This window comes from Stegastes partitus, unplaced genomic scaffold (genome assembly GCF_000690725.1).
Source record: "Stegastes partitus isolate 25-593 unplaced genomic scaffold, Stegastes_partitus-1.0.2 Scaffold1520, whole genome shotgun sequence".
NCBI classification, from domain to species: domain Eukaryota; kingdom Metazoa; phylum Chordata; class Actinopteri; family Pomacentridae; genus Stegastes; species Stegastes partitus.
The window spans coordinates 81,667-109,302 of NW_007579251.1; the positions used below are offsets into that span (position 1 = coordinate 81,667).

At 41.5% G+C, this 27,636-nt stretch overlaps 3 protein-coding genes and 1 long non-coding RNA gene across 5 annotated transcripts; 3 read left to right on the forward strand and 1 right to left on the reverse strand.

Moving 5' to 3' along the window:
• Positions 1-4,376: 4,376 nt before the first annotated feature.
• Positions 4,377-27,609, reverse strand: LOC103371065 (uncharacterized). Of its 2 annotated transcripts, XR_520922.1 has the most exons (3): positions 27,293-27,609; positions 27,050-27,118; positions 4,377-4,975 (listed from the first exon to the last, which is right to left on the reverse strand). It is a non-coding gene; the product is annotated as an uncharacterized LOC103371065 (long non-coding RNA). The 2 variants fall into 2 exon arrangements; XR_520921.1 differs by having other exon boundaries at positions 27,050-27,609.
• hoxa11a (homeobox A11a) lies at positions 9,243-12,156 on the forward strand. The gene is made up of 2 exons (XM_008300282.1): positions 9,243-9,909; positions 10,724-12,156. The coding sequence occupies exons 1-2, from the start codon at positions 9,243-9,245 to the stop codon at positions 10,954-10,956; spliced, it is 900 nt and encodes a 299-aa protein (XP_008298504.1). The 3' UTR covers positions 10,957-12,156.
• On the forward strand, positions 16,560-19,934 carry LOC103371063 (homeobox protein Hox-A10). Its single transcript, XM_008300281.1, has 2 exons — positions 16,560-17,727; positions 18,869-19,934. Exons 1-2 carry the CDS (start codon positions 16,860-16,862, stop codon positions 19,141-19,143), a joined length of 1,143 nt encoding a protein of 380 aa, XP_008298503.1. The 5' UTR covers positions 16,560-16,859; the 3' UTR covers positions 19,144-19,934.
• On the forward strand, positions 22,999-25,788 carry hoxa9a (homeobox A9a). The gene is made up of 2 exons (XM_008300280.1): positions 22,999-24,280; positions 24,638-25,788. Exons 1-2 carry the CDS (start codon positions 23,728-23,730, stop codon positions 24,877-24,879), a joined length of 795 nt encoding a protein of 264 aa, XP_008298502.1. The 5' UTR covers positions 22,999-23,727; the 3' UTR covers positions 24,880-25,788.
• Positions 27,610-27,636: the final 27 nt, after the last annotated feature.

A 27,636-nucleotide genomic window follows, 5' to 3' on the forward strand; every position in this document is an offset into this window, starting at 1 on the left:
TCCAAAGTATGTTGGAGCCTTGTCATGGCATGAGGCCATATTAATAGTCCAGTGTATATATTTCTACATTATCTTTTTGGGAGAAATTTGTCTTCCTTCGTATGAATTTAAAATATTCTGAGTGTCCAAACACTCGCTGAATGTGATACTTGAGTTTGTCAGTGGTGAAACTGTCTGGTTGTGGGTTTCCTGGGTTTGTAGTGAACTTTATTTGGAGATACTATATACAAATTGTATTTAGCAAATATTTGTACTGAGTAGTAGGCCTCCTTGGGGCTCTGGGAAAAAAGGAAATCAGTCAGTTGAGGCTGGTCTGTGCTGAAATGTGGGCTGACATCGCCATCTAGCGACGACTTTGTGACATGCTGCAGTGGAGAACCAGTGGTCAAATATCCCATTCAGAGCTAAGAGGCCTACTGAAAAATAATAACAGGCTACTAATAACACTAATAAAAAATGACTATAATCATAATAATTATAATTAATTTTACGATGATAATCTCTAAATCAAAGTATCTGAATTTTACTAGAGTGGCAGCCGGAATAAACACACTTGAGAAGAAACGAGTAAAATAATCCTCATTTTTATTAATTTATATTTCAAAATAAACACATTAGAAAAGGTGAAAAAAAATATTCCGCTGTGTGACTGTGCATTAGAAACGACTGCTTAAACATTATGGTTATTACAGGACATTTAATCTTGAAGGACGCTGAGGTGAACTTGTGATTATGAGCATAAACAACGCAACCGAGAAATAAATATTCTAATATATTATCAATATGTATATAAATGTATGTATATGGCTGAATGAATATTATCCGAAAATGTAAATTAATTTGGTTAAAAGCGGGAACGCGGCCTTGTTCGTCCAGTTTGTGTTACGCGCTGCTTCGTTCTTTGTTTCAAACGCGCACAGACAGACAGTTTATCAATCCCAACAACAATCTGTCAGATTATAGTTTAGATTTGTTTTCCAGGGTAAATTCAAAAGTAAAACATATAAAGTGTTGGATTTTTCTTGCGATCACTGTTTTGATTTAGTTCTTTTTAATTTATTTTTTTAAGTCGCTGAATTTAATTCACGCGTCTCTTGGTGCGTTTCCTGTTTGATTTATCGATGTGTTGCATGGACATGTTAGTTATGTTAGTTTCTCTTTTTTTCCCTCTTTTTTCTTTAAAAAAATTATAACGGCTTCTTCAAAATTTTAAGGTGGACTTGAGTTTTAATTCAAAACTATTTATTCTGTATGGATTCTAGCTTTTGCTGTAGCTTTTTAAAAGACGACCCCGTCCCCAGTTATTCGTTGCGCGTAGTGACCGCTATAAAGCGGATGCACAGTGTAAAGATTCACCCTGTAGCCTACAATATTCTCTTTTTGGGAGACAAATTGCAACTGCATCCAGTATTCCACGTGATTTAGCTGCATTGAGTGATTCAGTCTTACTGGCGGTCAAATGTCAGACGTGTAACGTAATCCATGCTTAGTCTGAGGTCCAGCTTCTCTCGCTTTTCCCCCACATATAAAACTGATTCACTTGGTGATGAATTGTTTTAGTTTATTGTATTCTGTGTGTTTGCTTTATGCGGGATTAGTAGCTCTTAGTCGCTTTCGTCCGCTTTCATATTTATACTGTTTACACTAACTAGCCTATTGTGTGTGTGGATGGTATTACGCACGGAAATATAATGGATTAAATTATTCTGAAAATTTCATTTAAACTATAAATCCTGTCCTCGGACATTATTATTATTATTATTATTATTATTCTTATTATTATTATTATTATTATTATTATTATTGTGGTCATAGAAGTAGGATAATTAAAAGATCGAGTTATCCAGTTGCGTACAAATGGGCTTTTGTTTTCTGTCTTTACTATCTGAAATCATTGTGCCTATCTTTTTAAATTTAATGTCTTGTTTAAAGAAGCCATTTTCCCAAACGTTTCAAATCATATTTTCATGCAGGCCCATGAATATAAGAGTTAGATTTACTAGTGATTGCTTACTTGTTTCCTAGTTGTGTAAAAATCGAGATAAAATCATCCAGAAGCCCAAACAAACTGGATATTTTGAATTCCTTAAACTAAAAGGCTTAATTGTGAAGTATTTTGAAGCGGTGAGCAGTCGCATATCTTGCTCTCATGACACGCACATGTCCAGCTGGCTGCTTCAGACAAACACCAGACGGATTGTGAGCGAGATGAACGTCCGCGAGCACGGAATGCGCCGTTGCTAAGCGCCCACGTTTCCTGACGTCACACGGCGGGGCGCGCACGTGTTCGGCAACGAGCTCTGAGATGGGAGAGAAGAGAGATGTCTCACTGCTCTGTGCATCCTCCAGTCTTTCAAAAAAAAATGAAAAAAAGGCGGAAGCGCTGGAGCTGAGTGAAAGCTCATTGGCTGAGAGGCAGCAACACAGGCTCTTATTGGCTCTTGAGAACCAAAACAAGCCCTCAAGTCCCGCCTACAGCCTGAGACCTAACGTGACAGTCCAAAGCTCACAGCGCAACGCCCCGCCTATTCCTCTCCGCTCTCTGAGACATCTTTGATTGGACAGCTCATGGACGGGAGCAGGAACAGACTGGAGGCTGAACTGCGTCTCTGGTGTTCAAGAATTGAATTATGCTGCCACACTAAGGAAAAACAGTGAATTACAGTTCATGTTGGAGTTTAAAATTGGCTACATTAACCTATTTTTATTACAAAAAATAACAAAATTTAAAAAATGCTACTTGAGTTTCATGCATCATTCACATTTATTCCCGAATGAGTGCACAAAGTAAAGTCAAATCAAAGTGGCAGTCTGTTTGGATGCGCTTTGAAAAGACAGATATTTTAAAATCTGTGCAACTTTACTGTCCAGTTCTCAACAGAGAAAATGGTCACGTAAAAAAAACAAAAAACAAAAAAAACAAAACAAAACAGAAACTGCCATCATTTTTGTTTCTTTCTTCTTCTTCTTATTTTTTTATGTTTGCTATGAAATAACAATTAAATGTCAGTTAACTACTCGTCAGATCATTCAGATTCAATCCAAAAACTGTATTATCCTCTAAAGGAAGCAGTGCATAGAATATAAATCCACATTTCCAGGGAGCAGTATGTCTCTCGCCTACCTGACAGACGTGCTGAGCACAGACAGGGCCACCAATGGGCTTTGCTCTTTACATTGACCTTCGCTGTCTCTGTGCGTAATGGAGGCGAGGCCCTGCAACCTTCAGCCGCTCGACAATGCAGCTCTGGTCAAGCTTGAAAGCACGAGTTTGGAAGATAATCTTCGTAATACAGCACAAAGACCTCAGCAGACATAAGCTTATCCGACACCGTGACAGCTGTCAAATAGAAGCACTTGACCGAGATTATGTGAAAGCCTCCTCCGTGTCCCAGTCGGCGCCTTATTCGTCGAGAGACGAGATTTTTTCCTTTCCTGGTATCAGATCATCTCATTTGGCCTGAAATATAAATGCCAAATAATTTACTGTGTTCATTTTGGAAGCCTGTGTAGACTTTGTATGTTTTAAAAGAGAAGTACGCAGCGAGCATGTGGGGGGATTAGAAGGATCGTGTGTGTTTGCTGCTTCTACGTAAACACAGTTTAAACACAGAATATTCAAGAATAAACAGAGACTTGCAGAACATATAACAGATTTTGTGCAATAGATTGTACTTGAACTGTGGGCCAAAACTTGTCTGACTCTCTAACGAAAAGTGTTTCCAAAAAGCGACATAGACGTTGTGGAAACGGGCCTGTGTGTGTTTCGGGAAATGTTTTTAACAAAGTGCTGTAACCTCTTTAGAATAAACGAATAGGAGATAGTTTAACACTTTCCCAAAATTAGAAAAAAAAGACTAAAATCAACAGCTTTTTTTTTTTTTTGAGATGGCACAAATTATTATTTTCATGATTTAACGGCCAGAAGAGCCAATAAGACTGAAATTGTTAAATGTTATTATCTAAGTCGTGAGATTCGCTCATCTTTAAATAAAATGTGATGCATAAACGCGCGGCAAAAATTAATATGAAACAATATTTGATGCTGGTAAGATGTGCGCATGCAAAAGGCAGGAGCGAAAATCAGAATTTAAGGTCGAACTTTGGTTGAATTTGATTGTGAAGACGACAACGTCAATTGAGGATGCGTCCAAATATATTAGATCTAATAACAATGTAGATTTTAAACTGTGTTTATAGCCGAGATATGGAGAAATAAAAGACGAAAATCCTGCTTCGGGTGATTAAAAATCGCACTGCAGATGTCGACGGAAACATTTTCCAATAGTGAGCAGCTAACGATTGTTAAATATTCCGTTTTATCGTGTTTGGGAGATCACTTGTAAAGCGTTTGGTGAAGAAAAGATCTAGAGCACTTATATATATAATATATTTATTATCCAGTGTATTCAAGGCAGAAATGCGCGATAAAACAGTCTCGATTCGGCTCTTTAGCTTCTTAAAGGTGCAAGAAATGTCCTTTTTTTTGCGCATTCACTCAACTTCAAATCTAAGGCTTTTAGTGTCTAATGATCTGAATGTATTTTTGTTCAACAATTCCTCAAACTATCAGCAGCAAATGCACAAATAAGTCAGTAGAATTTCCAGACGCAGTAGCCCATTTTTGTGCGTTTTTGGTTCCTTTTATAAATCAAGTAGAACCTGTATCCCTACACTTGAATTTCAACTTAATTCTTCTGGTAATTCTTTGGCCTTTTTGCTATTTTCCTTTGTTGATGTTCATATATTGCCCTTCTGAAGTCCAGTTTGTGTTCCTTTTGTCCAGGCCCGCTCCTCCTGACGCCTCGTTTCCCAGGATACCCTCTGCAGGCTAATCCAGCTTTGTGATTCTTCCCCTGGTTTGCCAGATGTGCTCCCGTTGACCGTGGAGTTGGTCAGTTTCCCTGCATGGCCCCTGTGTGGTCCGCCTGGCCCCTCTGTCGTCGCCATCGCTGTCGGCCTACATTTCTGTCACCTGTGGATAAATCAACAGTTGTTCGCTGAATCAGGTTCACTTTTTTCCCCCTTTACACATACATATTCCCGCTCGTTTAATTGCGCACTAAATGCAAACTCTGATTGTTTCATGTTTCAGTCTGATGGGTTTATAATCCCCCCGCAACTGTAGCCAGCAACATGATAACGGCTGAGCCAAGACCATGTACAATTCAAGTTCAAAAACACTTTATAAATGTATACATTTCAGATGTTTTGCACAAGTAAACACCCACATTTATAGTTTGACTTAATGCTTTGGCAAAAAACCCCACGTATTATAATTATTTTTATTCATTATTTAACCCAGACTGATCTATGCTTTGTTTTGGTTCTCAATCACTGAACCGCTTGCAAAACTCCCAGTTTACTAAAGTCGTATTTTGTGATCTCTTAATGAACATATAAGAATATGCTCATTAAAAGTCACATTTGGCACCCGTCTTCTCATTGTATCATCAGACTGCTGCTTCGGCCTCCTGCTCAGCTCGCTATACTAAAGACAGGGTTTTTTTTCATTTTGAGAGAATCCAGTCAAAAGATGCTTTGAGGCGCAGGTGTGGTGGCCCATTTTTGCAACCATAAAATGAAAACAAAAACAGCCTGTAGTAAAGCTCTGGGCTTTTTATCCCGCTTGAAGACTTAAACTACAGGAGGTTTCTTTTGCAAGACAGTGAATGCTCCTATTTAGCCCCCTTTACTGCCCACAGGCCTACCTGACGTGGCGTTAAACTGTACTTTCAGATCCTCCCCACACTTGATTGTTTACTTGTTGTCTGACAAGGTTTTATGGCGCACGGATTGGGCTATCTACATGTCGCATTCTCTTCCTGACAAAACCAAGCTTCTATCAGCCCAAAACAAGGCTCATTCTCAATTTAAAGTAAACTCTCACCTAACATCCACGATTTCCTTCAATTGTTTAATCTAACAAATAAAAGGTAAATTCAGAGTGTTTTATATGCATGCGTAAAAGTGTGTGAAAAAAAAGTACAACACTGAGAGAGAGCAAACCGTGTCCTGTGTGAAATGCACTGATTTGTGTATCTCGGTGTCAGAACTACGAAATATTGTCTTTTGTTTAATTATTACTAAAAAGGTAAGAAGACTGTCAATTAAATAATTTGTGTTTTATGCTGTTTTTTTGCCCATTATTCAAAATTTTTTTAACTGCATATTGGATTTCATACGGTGCGCAGGAAATGATCACATTTAGGGGTTTGATGAGCAAAAGCCTCCTATGCAATATCCTGAGTGTGTTGTTAGTATCATTCTTCTGGAGCAACTGTTTACATGCAATCTAACGCAGTACCATTTAAAGGCCTACATCTGATACACTATTAGTGCGAAGTTGAAGTTCATTTGGCTTCTCCTTTGCTTGTAGTTACAGGCTCACATTATCAACTAATCTTGTAACCTAAAGCCTGCGTAAATGCAAAGCCAATTATAGGAACTCCATCCGGGGCACGGCGGGCCCTTTGCTCTCTGTGAAGGACCCTCTCCCTCCCCCGAACTTGAAGTCGACCGTACAGACAAAGCTTTGGCTTTGAGAGCTTTTACGCAGCGCCAGACATGTTTTGCTGAGGAAAAACAGCACAAGAAGGATGGCCATAGGATCCACACAACGACTTCCTTTAACAAAAAACACATTTGACATAAAATAGGCTTTCAGCCTGTCTACTTTTTTCAGAAAATTTGTTTTAAATTTAACAAAGTTTCCAATAATTTGTTGACACTTGGTTAAGACATAAGCTTATTGATTGTAAGAACAAATCTTACCTTAGCTGTTCACTGACGTGTTTCTATATCGTTGAAATTCCTCAGCTGCTGACTTTGAGTCCGTGTAGGTGGCGACTTCCTATCACGCTTGGCCAGTTTTGTGGTGTCTGTCTGGCTTGGGGAAAAAGGCGCAGTAGAATACTATAGCAGCTATAAAAACGCAGGTCTGTGCAGAGCTGGCTTTGGTTTTCCTGGGCATCCTGTCCTCAATTACAGCTTAAAAGCTTCAGCACAACTCGTAGAATTTGTCTGGATTGACTGAGAGGCGGAGCGTGTGGTCGCAGAGATACTGGAGTTGTTTGTGTCCCTACAATTTATCCAAATAAAATGGCCTGTAAGCGGGACGGTTCATGTCAGTCTGACTGCTAGGTTTTTTTTCTCCTGTTTTGGTACACTCACAGGGCGTTAGATAGGACTTGCACAGTATTAGTATATGTGATATTTCAAGGTTATGTTTCACATGTGGCATCAGGAACCCTATGAATCCCTATATGCACTTCGGGCTGTGGGGCCAGACCAGCCTTGGCGGTCTTAATCCGAGCTCAGGTCTCTCATTCACAGCACATTAGAGTCAGGTTGCAGCCTCTCCAAAACAAGCTCCTCGGTGGCCTCAGAGCAGCGAGCCGGGGAATGTGCACTGGGGCATGTTTACCAAATCAAATAGCAGAAATGCATTTCAAAAAAGTCTCCACATTTGTTATCTTAATTTATTTAAACTTCTAACGGGAGGACATGTTTGCTCCACAAATATCTGCGTTTTCCGTTTTAACAATTTATCGCCTCGAGATGTTTTATTATTCACAATTAGTATTTTAAAATACATTGCAAGAGATACTGTAGCCAAAATATCTCAAGCTGTAAAACTGTAAAATATGCCTGCAAATATTTTTAAAATTCTGTAACACATATTCTTTTTAGAAATGATATTTTCGTCTTTGAGTTTGTGATGTTGATGCGGTTTACGCAAATGTGTATTCGGCATGGGAATAAATATAAAACAATGTGGAGATTAAAATTCATCAAAACAAAAAAGTATCTTACAAATTTCTGGAAGCTGTTTTCTTGCTGAAAAGCGCACATTTGAATAGATATATGCACCTAAATGTTGCTAAATAGCCGTGCGTAAAAGCGAAGCGGAATGAAATGTTTCGCTTTTTGGAGCTCCCAGTGAATTTATAAAATGTTAATTTAAAGCTAAACTTAGCAACGGGACGAGTTTCTTTTAAAAATGCAACAATTTTATTCCATCAGCAACAACTTCATGATTTTTCGGACAATTGAAGCAGACTGTGAAGTGACTCATGGCGACAGAATTTAACCTTCAGTTGTTGCGTACTTTCCTCAACAAGCCTGTGGTCTTTCCTGTGAGGTATGTGTTGGTTTCTTCTGTTATTGTGATTAACAAGAAAATTTTTACAATAGTTTAAATGGCTGTTATTCTCAAGATTACAATTTAGTATGTCCAATTGCGCAAAGTTTTATAGACGCCAAAATTTCATTGTCCGTGTTTGCCTGAAACTTGGAGTCAGTTCACTACATTCTATGAATTTTAAGGTCGTCTCTAGTATTTATTTTCCCCAAATTTCAGTTTAGTCGTAAGCTGATGGTAACGCAAGGCTGTAGCAGTTGAAACATTAGCCGCTACTTTGAACATGACCCTGATAACCAAATGCCCACTGAGCCAAATGCTATGTTGTAAACCCACCAAATGATGATGACTAAGACATTTCTAAAAGCAGCCTTTAGAGATAAGCTCGCTGTCTCCTTCCTCTAATTCAACTCTGTATTATATGGGCATAGTAATGCTCCTTTAGTTAATATTTTTACCATCTAGGGTCACTACAACTTAGTAAGCAGAATCTTTTTGTTTTCCATGCGTTACAGGCTGTGTATATATATTTTCAAAATAGGAACACTTGAAAATATACACAAACATTCATTTTTCCAAGACAGACTGAAAAGAACATGGAAGCGCACAAAGCACTTGGGAAGTTCATGTTAATATTTTGAAAAAAAATCTTCAATTAAAATCCTTCTTTTCTTTTTTAACAGCCATCATCCAAATATAGTTTTCCGTCTCCTGGCTTCGTTGCATGTAAAGGAATTCATTTTTGAACCGACGTGACTATAAACCACCAATGTCAAGCTTTAGGACACACAGCAGTCATGTCTCTTACACTCCTACACACTCTTTCTCTTTTCTACACACCCACACGAGAACACACACACACACACACACACACACACACACACAGCCTGAAAATCTGTCAATTTCTGCCGCGTGGTCACGTGACCTCCTCCTCCGTGGAGTGGATGGAGATGGCTCTCCACGTCAGCTTACGTCTCCAAATTTCTGCTTAGCGAACCTGCTTCAAAGAGGCAAGAGGCACGGCGCTTCAGAGCCATGTTCAGGGCGGTTATAGAGGAATCAAAGCCCAACATAGAGTTATAGAAGAGGGTGAACTACGATGATGGATTTTGACGAAAGGGTCCCCGTCGGATCGAACATGTATTTGCCCAGTTGCACTTATTACGTGTCTGCGGGGGCAGATTTCTCCGGTCTTCCCTCGTTTTTATCCCAGTCCCCGTCCACCCGCCCCATGACATACTCCTATTCCTCTAACCTGCCGCAGGTCCAACCCGTCAGAGAGGTGACGTTCAGGGACTATGCAGCCATTGATGCGTCCGGTAAATGGCCGCACCGGGGGAACTTGCCCCAGTGCTACCCGAGCGCGGAGGACATGGTGCACCGGGACTGTCTGTCGGCGCAAACCGCCGTCGTAGGGGACATGTTTGGTAAAAACAGCCCCGCAGCCGCCGCCGCTGCTTACCACCACCACCACCACCACCACCATACAAGCGCCGGCTCCGCTGCCACAAATTTCTACGGGAACGTGGGCAGAAATGGCGTGCTGCCACAGGCTTTCGACCAGTTTTACGAGACGGCGTACGGGAACGCGTCGGAGAGCTCTTCCGCGAATGGCTACTCAGGGGACAAAACAGCGACCAAGCCGCCTAGCTCTGCGCCGGAGGACGCACCGTCTTGCCGGGACACCGAGGCGAAGGAGCAGCGGGATGAAACAAGCAGCCCAGAGTTATCTTCCGGCAACAATGAGGAGAAATCCAGCAGCAGCAGTACGTATTAAAGTCAGCGCCTTGGTTATGAGAGAAAGTTTGCAATCTTGCGCGCTGCTGTTAAAAATTTTATATGCTGTTTTATAAGCATATAAGGTTTATAGAGGGCCTGTAGACCCCCCCACCCCCCAACAAAACTTTGTTATAAACTGCAGGATCACGTGTTTGGAATTGAAATTGGCCGTGAAAGACATCAGGCCGGTTATTTTTCTCTAACACTCCCTGACGTTTTCCCCCAAAAGCACTGAGATATGAATATGAGTTCCGATAGAGACATGCGTTGATTCCATTTATTATGAACGCGCTTGTTTCACGGTTTCTTAGCATTAAAAGAGCCCTTGCATGTAATGAGGGTGGTGCCTCTGCTTTAAGGTTTAGCACACATGAGCCCTTGTGTTAAAGCTATCATGGAGTTTGTGTTGTAGATTTTCACTTTATGTTTTCTGTAAGTAAAAATAGTTTCATACAAACTGTCTATCCCAGCGCATTCTCGTTTACCTGTAGCTACTAGTTGCTTATATTTTAAAGTGAACTTGTTGTTTTCATTTGCTAGAAAAGGTCAAAGCCCAAGTGTATTGTCTAGCGAGCCAGCAGCGAGTGGTTTGGTAATCTTTCCAGTGTAATATAATATCAGTATATATGACACTTGAAATGTTCAAATGGGAAATATGTTATTAATGCTTTATGTCGAGGAAATCCGCTCATGCGTAATCTGGACACCATTCAAGGCGTGTAAATCTTTTTCTTGAACATAGTCATGGCTAATTTGAAATGTGTATATTTCCAGTGACCGGCTTCTTTCTGTACTCTCCAGGTGGACAGAGGACCCGCAAGAAAAGGTGTCCTTATTCCAAATATCAGATCAGAGAACTTGAACGAGAATTCTTTTTCAGTGTGTACATAAATAAGGAGAAACGGCTGCAACTGTCTCGGATGCTCAACCTCACCGACCGACAAGTAAAGATTTGGTTTCAGAACCGTCGCATGAAGGAGAAGAAACTGAACAGAGACAGATTACAGTATTATACGTCTAATCCTCTGCTTTAGTGGCCACAGCAGCACCGCCACAGCTCCAGCACTGCTCTGCTGTGGGCCTGGCTACGTTTACAGACTGGCTGACTCTCCCCGGCTGTGACTCGCCCAGTGTACATTGTGTACCACAATGGCCGCGACAGATGTAACAACACAGCTCAATGGTTAATTTCAAGTTCGAGGACAACAGTACCCCGTGATCTGAAATACCTGAAGAGCGAGGCATGAATTAAGACAGTCTGTGGACTTTGATTTCGCTCCTCAGACATAGAAACTGATTTTTGTCATTGCCAAGACTGTGCTTGCGAAGGCCCATGTTAATATTGTGATTCACAGACGCCTTGTTTATTTTTCTTTCACGCGGGCAACACAAAACTTTGCCACTAATTAGTCACTAATTGACTGGTCTAGTGTATTTTGTAATCAAAAGATTTATTTGACTTTTTTTTTTTTCTTTTTTCTGTTTTTAAAATCAGAAAAAAATGGTGGTTTTTAGGCTGATGGCGAATATGTGACTTTAATAGACTCGCCGAATCTATTGTATATTGGTGTGACCAAATGAGTCCGAACGGATGAGAATCATGTGTTTCTGTTTTGTGTGCTTATTTATTTTGTAGCCCACTCGATTACTATCCCCTTTTAATGTCACGGCTATCCAAGTCAAAGTCCATTATTAGCCCAGAGGCAGGCGATTGGGATTCTAATGCTGAGTGTGAGCTGACCTCAAAACGAGCTTTTGTCGTTTTTCCAGTAGCCTGCAGAATAAGGGCGGAGTATTATTTATGTTTTTGCGTACCTGTCAACAGCCAAATCCAGTTTGTCCTTTTTTTTTTTTCCTTTTTTTTTGATTTTCGGAGACTATCAGTTGAGCATAAACAATGCAGGCCAAACCAGAGAGATAAGCTTGTCCAGTGGATCCGTGTGGAGTTGCACTGAGGTACACGCCCAACGTATATTCACACAGGTAACCTACACATGCAGCGGACCTCTTTGGTCGGACATTGGATTACATTTTTTTTCTTCTCATGAACCGTGAACCTTGGGTACTTTCAGTATAAAAAAGATAAACACAAAATGCTGCATTTTCAAGTGTGCTGTCAGGGCACGGCTGGTCAGGGCCATCGCATTGAATCAATTGCTTGGTTATGCCCAAACTATTGTGTATTATACTATATTTCCAAATAAAAAAACTAATGAAAAGATTACTGAAAAACAGCTTCTGCGTTGTCATTGTTTTGTTTGCGCTTTTCCTTTTTTAAAAAACAATACGCGGTACCACATATTGCCGTTCTAAAAATACCCGCATGTGGAACATTTTACGCACGGAAGATCAAAACATTAAACTCACGCTTACAACAGAATTGTCACAATTAGATGCCTGGGTCTGTGGCAAACAATTAAAAGCACCGAAGTGCAGTAAATTTGAAGACTCATTATGAAGCCACCAAACTAATAGACACACGCACATACACAATCTCACCACTGCAAATTAAACATTTTTTTTAATGTCTGCTTTTATTTCTCCAAATAGAGTTAATAAAGTCACACTTTTAATTAAAATGTGCCATTACTTGTGCAGTAATATCGTCAAATGGAGTTAAATGTTTGATTATAGGGCAGAGATATATCATATATAAATAGACAAACTAAAAAAAAAAAAAGGTTTCGGTCTTGTGCTCTCAAATTATGTTTGCACTGTTGTGTTCAATTATTTTGAACCACGTCTTATAGTACTTCAGCTTAGAAATTTTCCAACTCTTGCATTCTGTCTTCAGGAAATCTTTGCTATAGGTTCACTGTCGATAATTCCACCTTTATCTATCTCTGTAACATTTATTGTTGCCAAACATTCAGCATTGCGCCATGTACACTTTGGTTTCTCTCTGAGTGTTTCTCTGTCTGTGTGCGAACTGTCATTTTGCTGATTGGCTTTGGAAACACTCCTCCAGCAGCAGTCTCCTTTGGCGAGGGTCGCCATATTTGCTGTTGTTATCACTGTGTTTATGAGAGCTAGCCGCAGCGCATTGGCGTTCATATATGACAGTCAAAAGGGCCATAAACGCGGGGAGAGAGGCTGAAGTTTATGGTTGCCTCTCTCTGCCATAGTCGGGCCTTGCCTTGCGCATCCTTTACTGCGCGCTGGAATTCCGTCCCTAATTACGGGACATCCTCCCCGTTGCCGCAGCAACGCGGCCATAAAAGCTGTCTGAGAGTCTGGAGCATTTGTACAATTGGAGTGCAGTGCAATAAACCGTCTGAGACCCAAGGTTATTAACTGTGTTACCAAGGAGGCGACAGCAACGACAGGGAGCGGACGGATAGGAAAAGCCTCTGCTCGCTAGCTGCATCGACTACATTTCAGAAGCTTTTCCCCCTCGTGTGGTTTATCCACCTCGAATCAGTTTAGTGGAAACGGCTGCACACTGGATTCGAGCCTCTTACCACCGGGCGGCGCTATTGGGACCAATGTCATGGCCTTGGATCTTTTGGTCTCTCAAGCTCACTTCAAATGCACGCAGGTAAAAGTTGTCAACAAAGCCTGGAGCTTGAATAGTTTGCTCAGTGGAGAGAAAAAAACAAGCTTTTGTAGCTCGCATTCAGCTGTTTGTCTCGTCGTCTTGCATGCAAAGCTGGCTAGATTGTGATGGGAGTCGTTTTGTGTTTAGTTTCAACATTTCTCTGTGGTGCCCCGGGCCGTGCGGTACTGAAAGTCTTCCTGGGGGCCCTAATAAGGCAACACATCTGTGCCAAGACTTCATGCTGCATGTGCTATTCATTTTGCTGAGCTAGAGCTTTTTAATGGTTCAAGTATAGCATAGCCGACTTGTACCTGGAGAGATCTGCAGCCCCTTTCAGTCTAACCACAAGTGTTTTGTGTTTGGAAAAGCCTCCCTTAATTATTCAGAATGGACAGAGTGAGTGTCTGAACGATACATCAGTAAGCAGTGGGTGCTGCTTGGCAAACAAATGATTTCATTTTTCAAACAGTTTCTCATCCCAATGCAGCTAATCCTAAAGCAGCTGGCTTCACTGCTCATTCTTCTTCCTCTTCAAAGAATCTGCAGAAAACATTTGACGTCCTTCCAAAAGGCATTATTGTCCGTGCGTGCCAAAGCAGTTATTAGAAAAGTCGATTTGATTGTGATAGAGCATGAGCAGCAATCGCGTCCCCCTCTTTTTTTTTCTCTTCCTGTCACACAGAGCTGCACCAGGAGGCTATTCGGTGTCAGTCCAAGTGGCGAGTGGCTATTCTGGACCCTAATGCGTGTGGACCGAGTCTTGTTCTCCTTTGTCTCTCGTGAAAAATAAATGCTTCCGCTGGATGTAATAAAACGCCGCATTATTGTTCATAACTGCACTCGGGACGAACATGATACGACTCAAACGGCCTCTTCGGCCACGATTATATGGGCCTGATCAAAGCCAGTGGTCAGAGTAAACTGTTTTCAGGATATAATAGCCGGGCAGCTGTGAAAATGAAGATTTAATAGCTACAATTAATAACTGTAACACAAAGATATCGATAGGCCCCCGTGCCAGTACAACATCATGAAGTGTGCGGGCCAAAACAATTTAATACGGGGTGCACATAATTAATTGATGTATTTAGTTTCCTTACTGGCTCATATGTCCCATAAGGAACAGGCCACTGTGGGGAAAAGTACAAAGGTTTTGGAAGTATTGCTGCTAGTTTGTCTGTCTTTAATAGAATACATTTTTTTGTGGATCTTTTTATGTTTTGGAGGAAGTTACCAAACGCGCACCAACGCTCGGCGCACGGCCTTTATCTTGAAATATCTAGTTCCGCAGAAAAATACTCTTTAAAAAATAAATATCTACAATATATCTTTTGAATTTCGGAACAGGTTATTTTATTATATTCATATACGCATAAATAACCTTACAACCAACTTCAGTCATTTAAGTCATTTGAAATATGCGCGTCCTGAGCAGCTGCGATTGACAAATGTCCACCGTCGGCGCGGTAAAAGTGTAAGCCAGTGTGCATAAATGAGCTGTCAATGAGAGAGTTTGAGAACCTAAATGGGCTCAATTTATGAATTTCTCCCAAATTTCCCCATTTCAGTACAACAGGCTGCAAACAAACCCGGGGGGCGAGCGGCCACCTGGGCCTGGTAATGGCAAAGCTGGCCAAGATTAACTTCAACCTGGAGAGAGCAATAGAGTGCACATGGCCAAGGACACGACGAGATGGAAGGAGAGTTTTATTGTGGCCCTTATTGCCCCAAATTGGACCGACAGGATGGCTTGTATGTGGAAGCTTTATGTCTGCGTTACTGTGACACACTGGGACAATTCCCTTACTGCACCGTGATCAGTGTTTTGGCGGATTAGCCAAAATTAAGTTTGTATGCTGAGCTCAATTTGGAATTTTTGCAGTCTATAAGACAGACAGATAATTATTGCGGTTCAGCAGAATTACATGGAATACTTGTAATGTTTAAACGAAGGCGCATCATGGCTTTTAACCTGTTTGTGTTGTGCGTAATGACTATTCGAATAGAGATGAACTCCTCTCCATGTCCCAAATGAGTAGAAAAAAATACACAGAAATGCAAACGCTACTAACACACTCTCTAATTTTAAATAGATAAAGGGGGAAAAAAAGTGTTCTTGGTTAAATGTGAAATATACAATTATGTGCACATAACTTTTATCTTCAGCTAAGAAAGAAGCTACATAAAGACGCTCTAAGTCTTTGTTTTTCCTCGGGGGGTAACTGCATGTCCTATTAGACGGAGTATTTCAAGAATTTCGCCTTTAAATGCTTAAATGATTCTTCAAATAATGGATGAATTATTTTGCACATCAGTTTGGTTTTCGTTACTGTCTTTAACTGCTTTTACTTGTGACAGGGGATTTCTCTGCCGCTGTTTACGCGCAGGCATAGCTTTCCTAATCCGAGTAAATTGCGTAATTTATCACCAGTACAAACCCTACGATTAAAAATACTTACTGTATGTTTGATTTAATACAGTCATTTAGAACAAGACAACCAAACGACGCAGCCTTAGATTGACATTAACTGCTTTAACTTGCGTAAAAATACTTAAACAAAAAAAAAAAACAAAAAAAGGGAAAAAAAATCCTTTGATATCACTCCATCTGTAGGCAACAGTATTCTTAACACATTTGCTTTTAGTGCTGAATAGCTCTGACTGTCTTCAAGCAAAAGGATGCACTTTATAAAACGGCTTTTTGCCAAGTCATTTTGCCAAAGGCGAATTCTCCCTACAGTTAAAAAGACTTTATTACCACTAACTGCATTGCTTTGTTATTTTATGTCTTTGTTGGTGGGTTTCAGCAGCCCTATACTTTTAAACTTGATTTGCCACCTTGAGGCCAAATCCTAATGTAAAGGAGCGTTTTAGTGTTTGAAGCGAAGAGGAGTTTGATCATTTCTGGTTTTATTTTTTTGCACTTACGCCACTATGACTTGACTGCTTTTATTTTCGAGGCTTGGGGTTTTCTAAATCTGATGCTTCTGACTGTGTTGCACCTATTGTTGAGCTTTGTGGTGACACTTTATTTGCATGGTGCTTCAGACATCATTTGGTTATTTATAGCGCTGAAAAAATACTTCCGACTCTCGTTTCAATAATGCATTCATGAATGGCATCCTTTGAAAAAAACAAATATGTATTTAAAAACTTTGAATCGTGTCGGACCTCGCCCCTGCTGTACAGGGTGGTGCATTAAGGCGAGGTGAGGGAACACACTGATTGCTGTGCTGTCTTCTTTCTCTGCCTCAGCTCCATGATGGATATCGTTCCGACTGCTACGTAGCCACAGAGTGGGAGGGACTGCCCATCTTCCAGCATTTCCATTGGTTTTACAGTCCGCTCGGCGGAGAGGGGGGGTGCCTCTAATCATATCCAGCATGTTTTGCACAAGAAATGTCAGCCAGAAAGGGCTATCTTCTCCCTTCGCCAAAATACACCACAATAATGTCATGTTCGGACAGCCCGTCAGGAAATGCGTTTTTAGTGGATTCTCTGATCAGTGGCCGCACCGAGAGCAGCGGAGGTCACTACACTGGGAGCGCGGTGTGCGTGCCTCATAGCACTGCTACAGAAGTGCCTTACGGACTACACAACTATGGATACTTCCCAGGTATGGGTAAGAGGAGCGAGGTGGGTCCCCAAAACATGGTTTCCGCCTCAGGTGCGTACATGTCCAGCATGGAAATGTGGATGGACGCGCAGAGGTCATGTCGAATGGACCAAGAGCACCCGGTAGGTCCCCAGGTCGCGCCCTGCTCGTTCCCGCAGAATATTAAGGAAGAGAGCACCTACTGCCTGTACGAGCAGCCGAAGTGCCCAAAAGCCTCCACCGCCGAAGATCTTACATATTCAAGGTTAACTACAGCCGGCCTGGGGTCGAGTTCTTGTACAGTTACCGATGGCGGCGGAGGCGGCGGGGGCTCAGTGCCTGTGCCGGGCTACTTCCGCTTGTCTCAGACGCACGCACATTCTCATAAACTTTACAACACCAACGGCCCCCAGTCGAACCCTTCCCATTCTCATTTTGGCCTACACCCCACTGCTCCCGCTCGCTTCCACACGCCACCAACTTCGACTTCTGCTCCAGCCACGGCGCAGGAGGGCAGGAACACCGAGGAGCCCGTGTCCTCGGGAACCGCAGACCTGCAGGCTCACGCTGCGTCGGGGACCGAGGAGGCGCGCGACTCTTCGGATGGAGAAGCGTCCTCAGCAGACGAAGCAGAAGACAATGACAAAGACAGACCAGCGAAGGCCAATAAAGGTAAATACACTTCATCCTAAATGTGGTCTTGCACTGTTTTGTTGGCATACAGGTAGACTGACGCTTTTTAATGGCACCTGTCAAGTTTTATTTTACTGGTTAGGCTGCAGTGACAAGAAGGACGCAGGACTGTAAACATTACATTTGCATATTGCTTCTTGATCTAACAAGACAAGATTGTGTATTAGGAATGCACTAAAATCTGCTTTTTTTGCCCAAATACGTCCGTAATTGTAATGCGTAAAATTGAAAAATGAGCCAGTTACTACAGAGGAAAGCTTTGATTTGGTGTCCAAACCTACAGTGTGATACGACATTAAGAACCTAACTTTAAGTAAAGCAACACAATGTGTATTAAATACTAAAAACCATAGTCTGTGTTTCTTTTGCCCGCTGCGTAAATATTAGTTCAAAGGCCCACTTGTATTACTGTAGGCCTGTTTAGAATTTCTGTGCCGTAATGTTTCTATAATTTCACTTCATTTATGATACTAAAATAACATTTCTGTTTCTCTGTACCACTGGTAGAAAATGTTATATGCAGTGTTATTATATCTGCTACAAGTCTGGTGAGTCTGACAAAGAGACCATACATTACGCACAAGGCACACACACAAACAAATACGCGCAAACAGTTAAGCCCCTATTTACCATTTATAAGCAGTAAAAACAATGAAAACATAGTTTATAACAAAGTATACTGCACCATACGCAGGTATGTTAAGTGTTTATTGATGCACATTGCTGCAGCAACTTCTCCAATGCAGACATATTTGTAATATTACAACAGTGGTAAAATAGCCTTTAAGTAAAGCAATGTTTTCATATATTCTTATTCTCCATCTGGTTATACTTGACCTATGTGTATGTACAGGAGTGGCTGTTGACAAGCAGGCTACAATATAAATACTTACATCTGCTTACTGCTAGCCTCCCTTTTAACGTGTCCAAATGTTTAAATACTGCTTATTGATACTAAATAAGAGGAATTAAAGCAAAGTGCTGCCTGTTACTCTCATATGTGCGTAAAACAAACATAAATACCAACACTACTAGATGTTTGTTCTCGTTTTCTGTCTCACACACAACACAGTCCCTCATGTTGCAGTGCGTAAAACCCTCTATCTGCCATTTTCTTTAGGAGACTCAAAAAGTGAAAACACGGCCAACTGGCTGACAGCAAAAAGCGGCCGTAAGAAACGGTGTCCATACACCAAGCACCAGACACTAGAGCTGGAGAAGGAGTTCCTCTTCAACATGTACCTGACCCGAGAGCGCCGCCTAGAGATCAGTAAAAGCGTCCACCTGACGGACAGACAGGTAAAAATCTGGTTCCAGAACCGCAGGATGAAACTGAAGAAAATGACGCGAGAAAACAGGATCCGGGAGCTCACCGCCAACTACGGATTTTCGTGATGAACGAGGTGATTTTACATTGAGAGAAAAAAAAAGAAAATAGGCAAAAAATCAGTGATCTCCCCCCTCCTCCTCATCTCCACCCCTCCCTCAACACTTTGTCCACACAATGACTCATTTTGCTGTGGGGTGCAACTTTTTCTTTAATTTCCAGACACGCTTAATGTCAATGCATCGTCCTCTGTGAGCTACTGAGAAAAGAAAAGGAAAAAAAAAAAAAAAACAACTGAATGTTATTGATTCTGTTTGATTGTTTTCTGATATTGTGTTTTTGTATTGTTCCTGTCACCTCTGTCGTATGGTTGGATAGTGTTGTCAGTGGAGTTAAATCAGTGCAGTTTAAAAAAAAAAAGATAACTAAAAACCCCAGTTGTGCCCTGGAAGGTGGTTGAAATTGTCCATTTTTGCCCCACCGCTGCCCAATAATCCTATATCTAAATTTAGCCCAACAATTATGAATTTATTTTATTTTAATTGGATTTGCATGGTATAACATTTTAATACGTTTTTATTTTAGCAAATTTAAACCACTCTGGAATATAATGCCCTTATATCACCAAGGGAAAAATAATTCACCCTTTGACCATTAGATGTAGTCTACCATGATATAGGTCTAAACTATGTATGAGCTAAATGTATAAATTGAATCTTTATCACGTTGAGGACGTTTACACGAAAAACAGTGTGTGTGCAAAGTGAAGGAGGAATGTTTCTATTGTATATTTCTGTGTACATATGACATTGTGTTTTTGTGTAATGCTTAATAAATTATCAGCTCGCACTGAAAAGTAGCTGCTTGTATTTTTGTACCTACTGTGTCTTTTTAGAAGGAGTTGGGAGGGGAACAAAACAAAGCTTTGTGTGAAATTCAAAGTTCAAAAATAATCTGGGCTCCATGCTTTGGACATTCACTTGTTGTTTTGTGCAGCAGCTGACAAAGAAATGTTTCTAAAGAGGGTAATGTACTGGCCATCGGAAATAATTAAGATATTAGGCTATAAGCCGTCTTGCTGCATGCCCAGCCGGCTATTGTAGAGTTTTATGACTGGCTGGTATATGAGGTTTCTCCCTCTCCTCTAAGAGCTGCTTCAGTCGTGTGAGAGCCTTTCGGACGGAGAGGAGGCCCGGCTCTCAGCTAGAAATCTGAACTGTGCAGACACACTGTGGATAAAACAATACTTTGTGCTTAAGTCTGGGAATACTGGGATTAACGTTTCGAGGATCGGGTGAGTCCATTCATCATTGTGAATTTGTCCATTTTGCGCCTTGTTGCTGCGGCTTTACTACATAGTGTGTACAATCCAGTGGTACTTTCTCAAAACAGGCGATTTTTTTTTATTTTTTTTGGTGGACACATGATGACGGAAGCCACGACCACGGTGCATTATGAATTGGCTGATTGTGTTTCACTTGAGGCCCGGATCGACTGTCGAGTGGTTTAGGTAGTTTCATGTTGTTGGGGTCCATTTCTAACTCTGCAACATGAAACTGTCTTAATTGCCCCAGTTACTTACATCGAAACCAAAAGGAAAGCAAATCGGGGGGACATAAAGATGATGAGATTTGTGCAAAATTGTGGAGAGGTGGTTTGGAAGCACGTTGCAAACCTTCCTATAGCTTATAAATCGGGGAGGGGTTGGCCGGCTGGCTGGCTGCTGTGTATACTCTTAACCTGTCTCCTGTAGTGCTCTCTCTTTGGATTCCTCGGCTTGTTTTTTCTGTTGGTTCAATAAGCCCGAGGCGGGGAATGTGTGCTGAATATCAACGTGATCAAAGCTGAGCTGCAGTATGCGTCGTGGACTTGGGATTTAAGGGTAAAGCCGTGAGTGTTTTCCGTGAGTAGTAGTGACGCAGACACGCCAGACAAGGCCTCGGTTACGACCACTGCAGTGGAGGGGAAGGGGAAGGTGAATGGGGCAACAGCGACCTCCGTGGGCAATGAGACCGGATGCGTCCGCTGCGCAATAGTGGCTCAGACAAAAGGAGGGGAAGGGCTTTATGGCGATATTTAGATCCGCCAGACAGGCTGTTATCTGCAGAGGCAAAAGAAGTGAATAGCCCCTGCGGTAAAGTGGGTGAAAAAAACACCCTGATTTAGGTTTACAGCCTGAGAGCCATTGGCATAGTGGCGTCTTTTCCTGCTCTGGAGGTGTTTGTCTATTCTAACTTTTAGTGCACAAATAGGCGCACAGCCGCTCCTTTCCCTCCTCGGCTTGTTTGATGTCTGTTGGCCAAATAACGTACAAGTACCAGCGAGGTGATAGCCTGAAACTAGAATGCACATTATGAACACCTTGTGCTTTTTTGTTGTTGTTGTTGATGCTGGTGTGTGTGTGTGTGTGTGTATGTGTGTGTTTGCGTGCTCCTCTTTTAAATGCAGTATAGTAGCAGCAGAGAATTCTTGCGTGTTGAATTGCCTGTGGCCTTGCGAGGGTGTTGGCCAAGCGCTTATTTGCTGGTAATAAATAAAACACGCAGCGTGATATGTGAAAACTCAAGGTTGCTGCTTTAAAACCTGCAACGGTGAGCTTATGTTTGGGATGCAATGGACTTTTACGCACGAAGCAACCATTTAAAAAAATAAAAAATAAAACCAAGTTACAATGTTTTCTCTTTAATACACACGACGCCTTATTTAATTGTGAATTTTCTGTTGCTTTTTTATTTTATTTTTTAGCTTAAACAATCGTCTGCTCTATATTTTGGCTAAATACATTTTATTGCATTTGGAACTTAGAATTAAAAGTCAATACAAAGTTATTTTACGCATGTGTTTAGAAGCTACGTGTTTGCTTTTTAAAATGACACCATATTCTCTTTCTTTGTGCTTTTATTTTTATTTCTTTAATACCTTTAAAAATCCAACCAACCACCAAACACACTCTATTTTGAACGTGCTCTTGTGCCCTGGTCTTCGCCACTCCCCGCACCATTTAATTTTAAAAGGAGGAAACCACAAACACCACATTACGCTTATTTTTAGCTCCATTTAAGTGTAACGTTACACCGAAGCCCTGGCTGCAAGCAGGCATTGGAGTTAATTTGTTAATGGCAGTGATGATACCAACATATAGGCCGATACAAGTGATAACGGCGGTGCAAAAAAATAAACGCGTTGGAGTTGAGCAGTGACGCCCCGTCTTCATTTTATTATTTGCAAAATAACACATTTAAGAAATATTCAGCCGCGTGGTTGAAGTGGGTGCATCAGTTACAAAGCAGCACCGCATTTAAACAGTTACTTTTGTTTTTTATTTATTTATTTCCAGGTTTTAAATTTGTAGCGGTTTATATTTTTTACGCATGGCACCGTATTTAAGTTGGTGTTACTTTGCTGGATTCACAGCCGTTTGGTTTTAAAGCTTAATTACAGCCAAATTAATAACAGTAGTAAATAGTCTGTAATTGCATTTTACATTTAAGCACATTAAACACCTCTGCTTCTTCTTTCCCCTCTCTTTGTGAATCGGATTGAAAAATTGTAAATAAAAACTTTTTTGTAATTCTTCATGAATAAACTCGTGTTTATTGGTTTCCTATTTTTTCCCCACATTTATAGTATATAGTATAGTCCTACTCTATTTTAAATTAAAGCTGTAGAAATGTTGTACTGTGGATTATTAGATGTTAGAGAAGTAGCCCCAGAATATATAATATCCTGCTAACTCAGGAAGAGTGTTTATGACACCAGAAAAGACACCATGTAAGCGTTTTTTTCTTATGTTTAATGGCCTAAAGTCCGCCTACAAGCAACTATATCGTCCAGCTAAATGTGAAACTAAAAAACACCAAAAAACTACTTCAGCCTGGTGTCACCTCTCCATAAGGTTGGTTGTGTTTCTTACGTTTTTTCTGTAAAATCTGTTTAATATTTGAAGCTCTTTAAAGGGGAGAATAAACGGACACAGGAAGATATCTGGCAGACAAATAAGAAACAAATAGAATAAAATAAAAAATACAGAATGGAATTCGTATAGTTGTAATTTATGATCCGGTCCTCGTTTAAATCCTTGAGCAAAGGTTTCTGTGATACAGTGGTGTTTAAAATGTGTTTTGGTGAGCAGCAATAGTAGGGTGCTTGCGTGTCTTATAAAAGATCTCGTAAAATAAGGCTTCCAAATACATACTGTATCGTTTTGTGTAACCAAGAAGGGCTTGTAACAGCAGTCAAGTGCCAATAATACTCTGCTTTTTTTTCCTCCTCCTCTTTTTTATTCCAGTCATTCATATTTTCCCCTCTCACAGAAAGCAGATCTTTCTCATATCTTGATAATTCTTAAAACTCGGGGTTGTTATAGCAGAGAGGGTGAGTATTTAATGACCACAGGGATTGATTTATCCTTTATTGTTCAGCCTTATGATCACGTGTGTCTGCTGCCCAATGGCATGGCAGCATGTCTCCCCATTACTTTCCCACTGTAGTTCTCTGTGGGGCCAAGTTGCTACTTGATTTCTCCACATTGTTATTTTGTGAGGCTGGGTTTACTGCGTGTGTATGTGTGTGTGGTGTGTGCGCGCGCGTTTTTTACTTTTGCATGTATCCCTTGTATAACTGCGTACATGTGAAAGTCAAATTTTTCTGCCATGTCGACATCTGGAACACTGACTAGTTACTACGTCGATTCCCTCATTCTGCCCGAGAGCGAGGAGCTCTCTGTGCCGAGGTACCCCTCCGGTCCTGGGCTCCAGCACGCCAGACAGCCCGCCTCCCTCAGCGACCACAGCGAGCTCGGGACTTGCACCTTCCCGTCCAAACCCCCGGTTTTCGGACCGTCATGGAGCCACGTCCCGGCTCAGTTCCCGGGCACGGTTTCCTCTGTGTACCATCACCACTATGGGCATCCCCAAGGCCCAGTGGCTGCAGAAACAGACGGCCGCTATCAGTCGTGGCTTCTGGAGCCCATGTCCGGTTCCCTGCCCATGACCGGATTACCGACGAGCCATCATTACGGAATCAAACCGGAGGGTTTGGGGACGCGAGCTGACGGCGCGCTGCCCGGATCCCACACGGCGCTGCTGCTCTCCGATTACGCCAACGGCACGGTGGCGACAGCATCACCAGTGGAAAAGGACGAACTGTCCGTCCAGGCAGGGGACATGAGCGGAGAGAGTGAAGAGAAACCTGGCCTGGATCCAAGTAAGTCGCCGCAGAGTCCTTTATGTTTAAACTATTTATACCGCATAAAGCTGTGAGGACTGGGCTGCGTGATGGGGGTGCGCGTCCTAACAGATGCCATTCTGAGCATGCCATTTCCTTATGGGGGGCTGTTAATGGCCCAGCTCACATTGCTGTATTAGATAACCTTTTGCAAAGTGAGCAGCGAGAGAAGGAGACGGAAAAAGAAAGCTTTGTTTGAATGTAGCTGCATTTACGCGTGAATTTCAATAGGATTTCCCCCCTTTTTTTTTGGTTTCATCCAAATCCTGATTGATGTGTTTTGTTTTTAAAGTCAGTCAGAACCGGGAGCTCACACACAGTGTCGCACCTTTTCAGATAATCCAGTGTCCAACTGGCTCCACGCGAGTGCCACGAGAAAAAAGCGCTGTCCGTACACCAAGCACCAGATCCTGGAGCTGGAGAAAGAGTTCCTCTTTAACACCTACCTGACCAGGGACCGTAGGTATGAGGTGGCGAGGCTGCTAAACCTCACCGAGAGACAGGTTAAAATCTGGTTCCAGAACCGCAGGATGAAGATGAAGAAGTTTAATAAAGACGGCGCACCGAAAGACGAGTGACTGAACCGTGTAGATTGAGCAGTATTTTAGGCTGATAGCGAGCTTTCTGTGTAAAAGCTCTTAACTCTGCTGGACCTTGTTTTTAAACTCCATTGTCTTATTGTTCTATATAACAGCTATAGGATTATTTGTCTTGTAAGAAAAAAAACAGACAAAAACAAACAAAAAAAACGCATGTTGGGCTTTTAGTTTGATGCGACTACCTTTATATTGCACAATTTTAACAGTGCCCACTCGTTTTTTTAAATTCTTTTTTTTATGTTTATTTGAATTAATACCTCGTTAAAGTGTATCAGTTGGCCTGATTCCTGTGCTTGTTTGTGTATGGATGTTTTTAACTGTGTGTGTTCTGGTTTGTAGCTGTATTTGTTGTCTATCTCAGAGCCACCTGAGCGCATAGTTTGTTTTTTAAAAAATGTATTAATTTTATTGTTGTTTCTCCCTTACTGCTAGAACTATGACTGATGACCATGAGTTTGAATCTAACATAGAACCGTAGGAAGAAAAAAAAAAAAGCCCAGATAAACAGACGGGTCGCCTTTTGAAGTTTAGGTGCAGAAAACCCACAGACATCTTCTTGGAAACTCAATTTAATGTTATAGAAGCTATATTATATGACATGATTGACTACCTATGCCCTTCAACTACCTACAATAACCTTTGTTTTGTCGATGGCGGATTATAGTAGAGTTTTTTTTTTTGCTTGCATTACTGAACTGTGTCTGACTGAATTTCAGGGAGTAACATTTTCAAAGAGCATAATGTTTGTTAGTGAGAGGACAGAAAATATAAAACACTGTAGGCTACTCATTGAATACCTCGCGGTCTGCTGGCCGTCTGACTTTTTTGGTTCACAAATGTAATTTGTACTTTATTTATTAAATAAAACAAATTATATCTGCGAATGCACGCCATTTACATTCTTATTTCATCTTGGCCTCGCATTATATTCCTTTATGATGTCTTAATTCGCCAATTTTTGCGCGCAAAATCTTTACTGCACTGCAAAACCATCACACACACACACACACACTCACACACATACGCACACAAGAATACAGATATAAAAAAAACAGTGATATTTAGAGAATATAGTGCGAATTTCCATGGTTTTAAAACATTTTCCAACTGTTACAACTGAATTTGCAGGGAACACACACACACACACACACACATATATATATACACACACACACACACTCCAACTACAATACACACATCTATACGTGAATATTTGTGTGTGTGTGAGTGTGTGTGTATGTGTGTATCTGGATTGGGGACAGAGCTGCGTCTTGGCAGAGGATGTTGTTAGCTGTATACAGCCATAAAAGACAATTACCGCTATAACCTTTTATGGGGTGCAAAGCGCTGCGAGGCGAGAGGACACAAAACAAAAAAAGACATCGAGGGCTCCGACAGCTGAAGCCCAAAATAATGCAGCCGATGCGTTTGTGTTCAGCTCAGATATGACAAGGCCGCTCAGCCTAAAGCTCTGTTGTTAGCGCCGTTTGGACGCAGGGAGGAACCGATTTACAGCAACATCAGGAATTCTATATATTTGTTAATATGTCCTGAAAACATCTAGGAACTCTGGGAATTCGCTTCAACTAAAAAAATGTGACCACAAATATTTAAATTGGAAAAGATGTGCATGTCTAGTTTTAAAATAGGGTCGACTGGTTCAAGTCTCTTCATGTTGGAGAGAAATATTTGGCACAAAAGAGGTAGAAAAATGCAAGAAGCAAGGAAATACAATGTGAGCTCGCTGCAGAGCTGCCAAGTCTCCAGATCGATCAAAGACAGCCATGACTAGTTCAGGAGCAGCAGGTTATTTAGTTGTCCTTAAGGACTGCACAGAAACGAATAGATTATTGTACTTAAGTCGGACTTTAGTCTAACTAGAGTGCTGTTGTGACGCGTTAGGGGACGCAGATGGACCCAAACTTCAAAGACTCGACCAGAGACAGTGCAATAAAACGCCTGGTCTGCTATACTGTCTGGCATTCCAGTTTTAATGGCTTTATGGCCGTCCAGACACAATTAGGCCGTTTCCAGAATGGCACCCATTTGTTTTTTCTCCTCTTTCTGTGTGACTGGGATCTGGACAAAAGGCCGAGCGGAAATGATCAGCTTTATTGGATTCTCCCCGACGGGGACGCGCAGGACTCACGGTCATTTGGAGTGATCCTTTGTTTCTACCTGGGAACCTTCCGCCCTCTGCTCCTTTGCTGAGCCCGTCCTAAAGGAAAAGGAGCAATAAAGTCAGCAGCTAGTTTCAAACACAGTAGTAGGCCCTGTGCGTACACCAAAATACATCTGGACCAGCCTGTTATGACTCCAGAGCTTTGCGCAAAAAAAATACAACAGAAGAAACAGTACATCAAACAGTACATCTGTGCGTCATTTCTCTTACTTTTCTCTTGTTTTTTTTTTCTCCCGGATTGCTGCAGAAAACAAAAATGTCTGCGCAGTGCTGCGTCCCCACCCTGCAATCCCGCCAAGTCACCAGAGGATGGCGACACTGTTCCATAACAATCCTCCTGCTGCTATTAACACTCCTCCCTAATGAACCTGCACTGGGCAGCAAACTGTAGTAACATTTTAAGAGTCCAGGAAAATAATTTCACACCTTTTTACAGTCTCAGTGCAGAAGCTGCTTCCTCAACCTGCTGCTCTGCAGGGAAGAATGAAACAGCCTGCGCACTGTGGCTCCTGGATTACTGCTCACACTCAAAGAGTCGCTGTGCTCACCGCTGT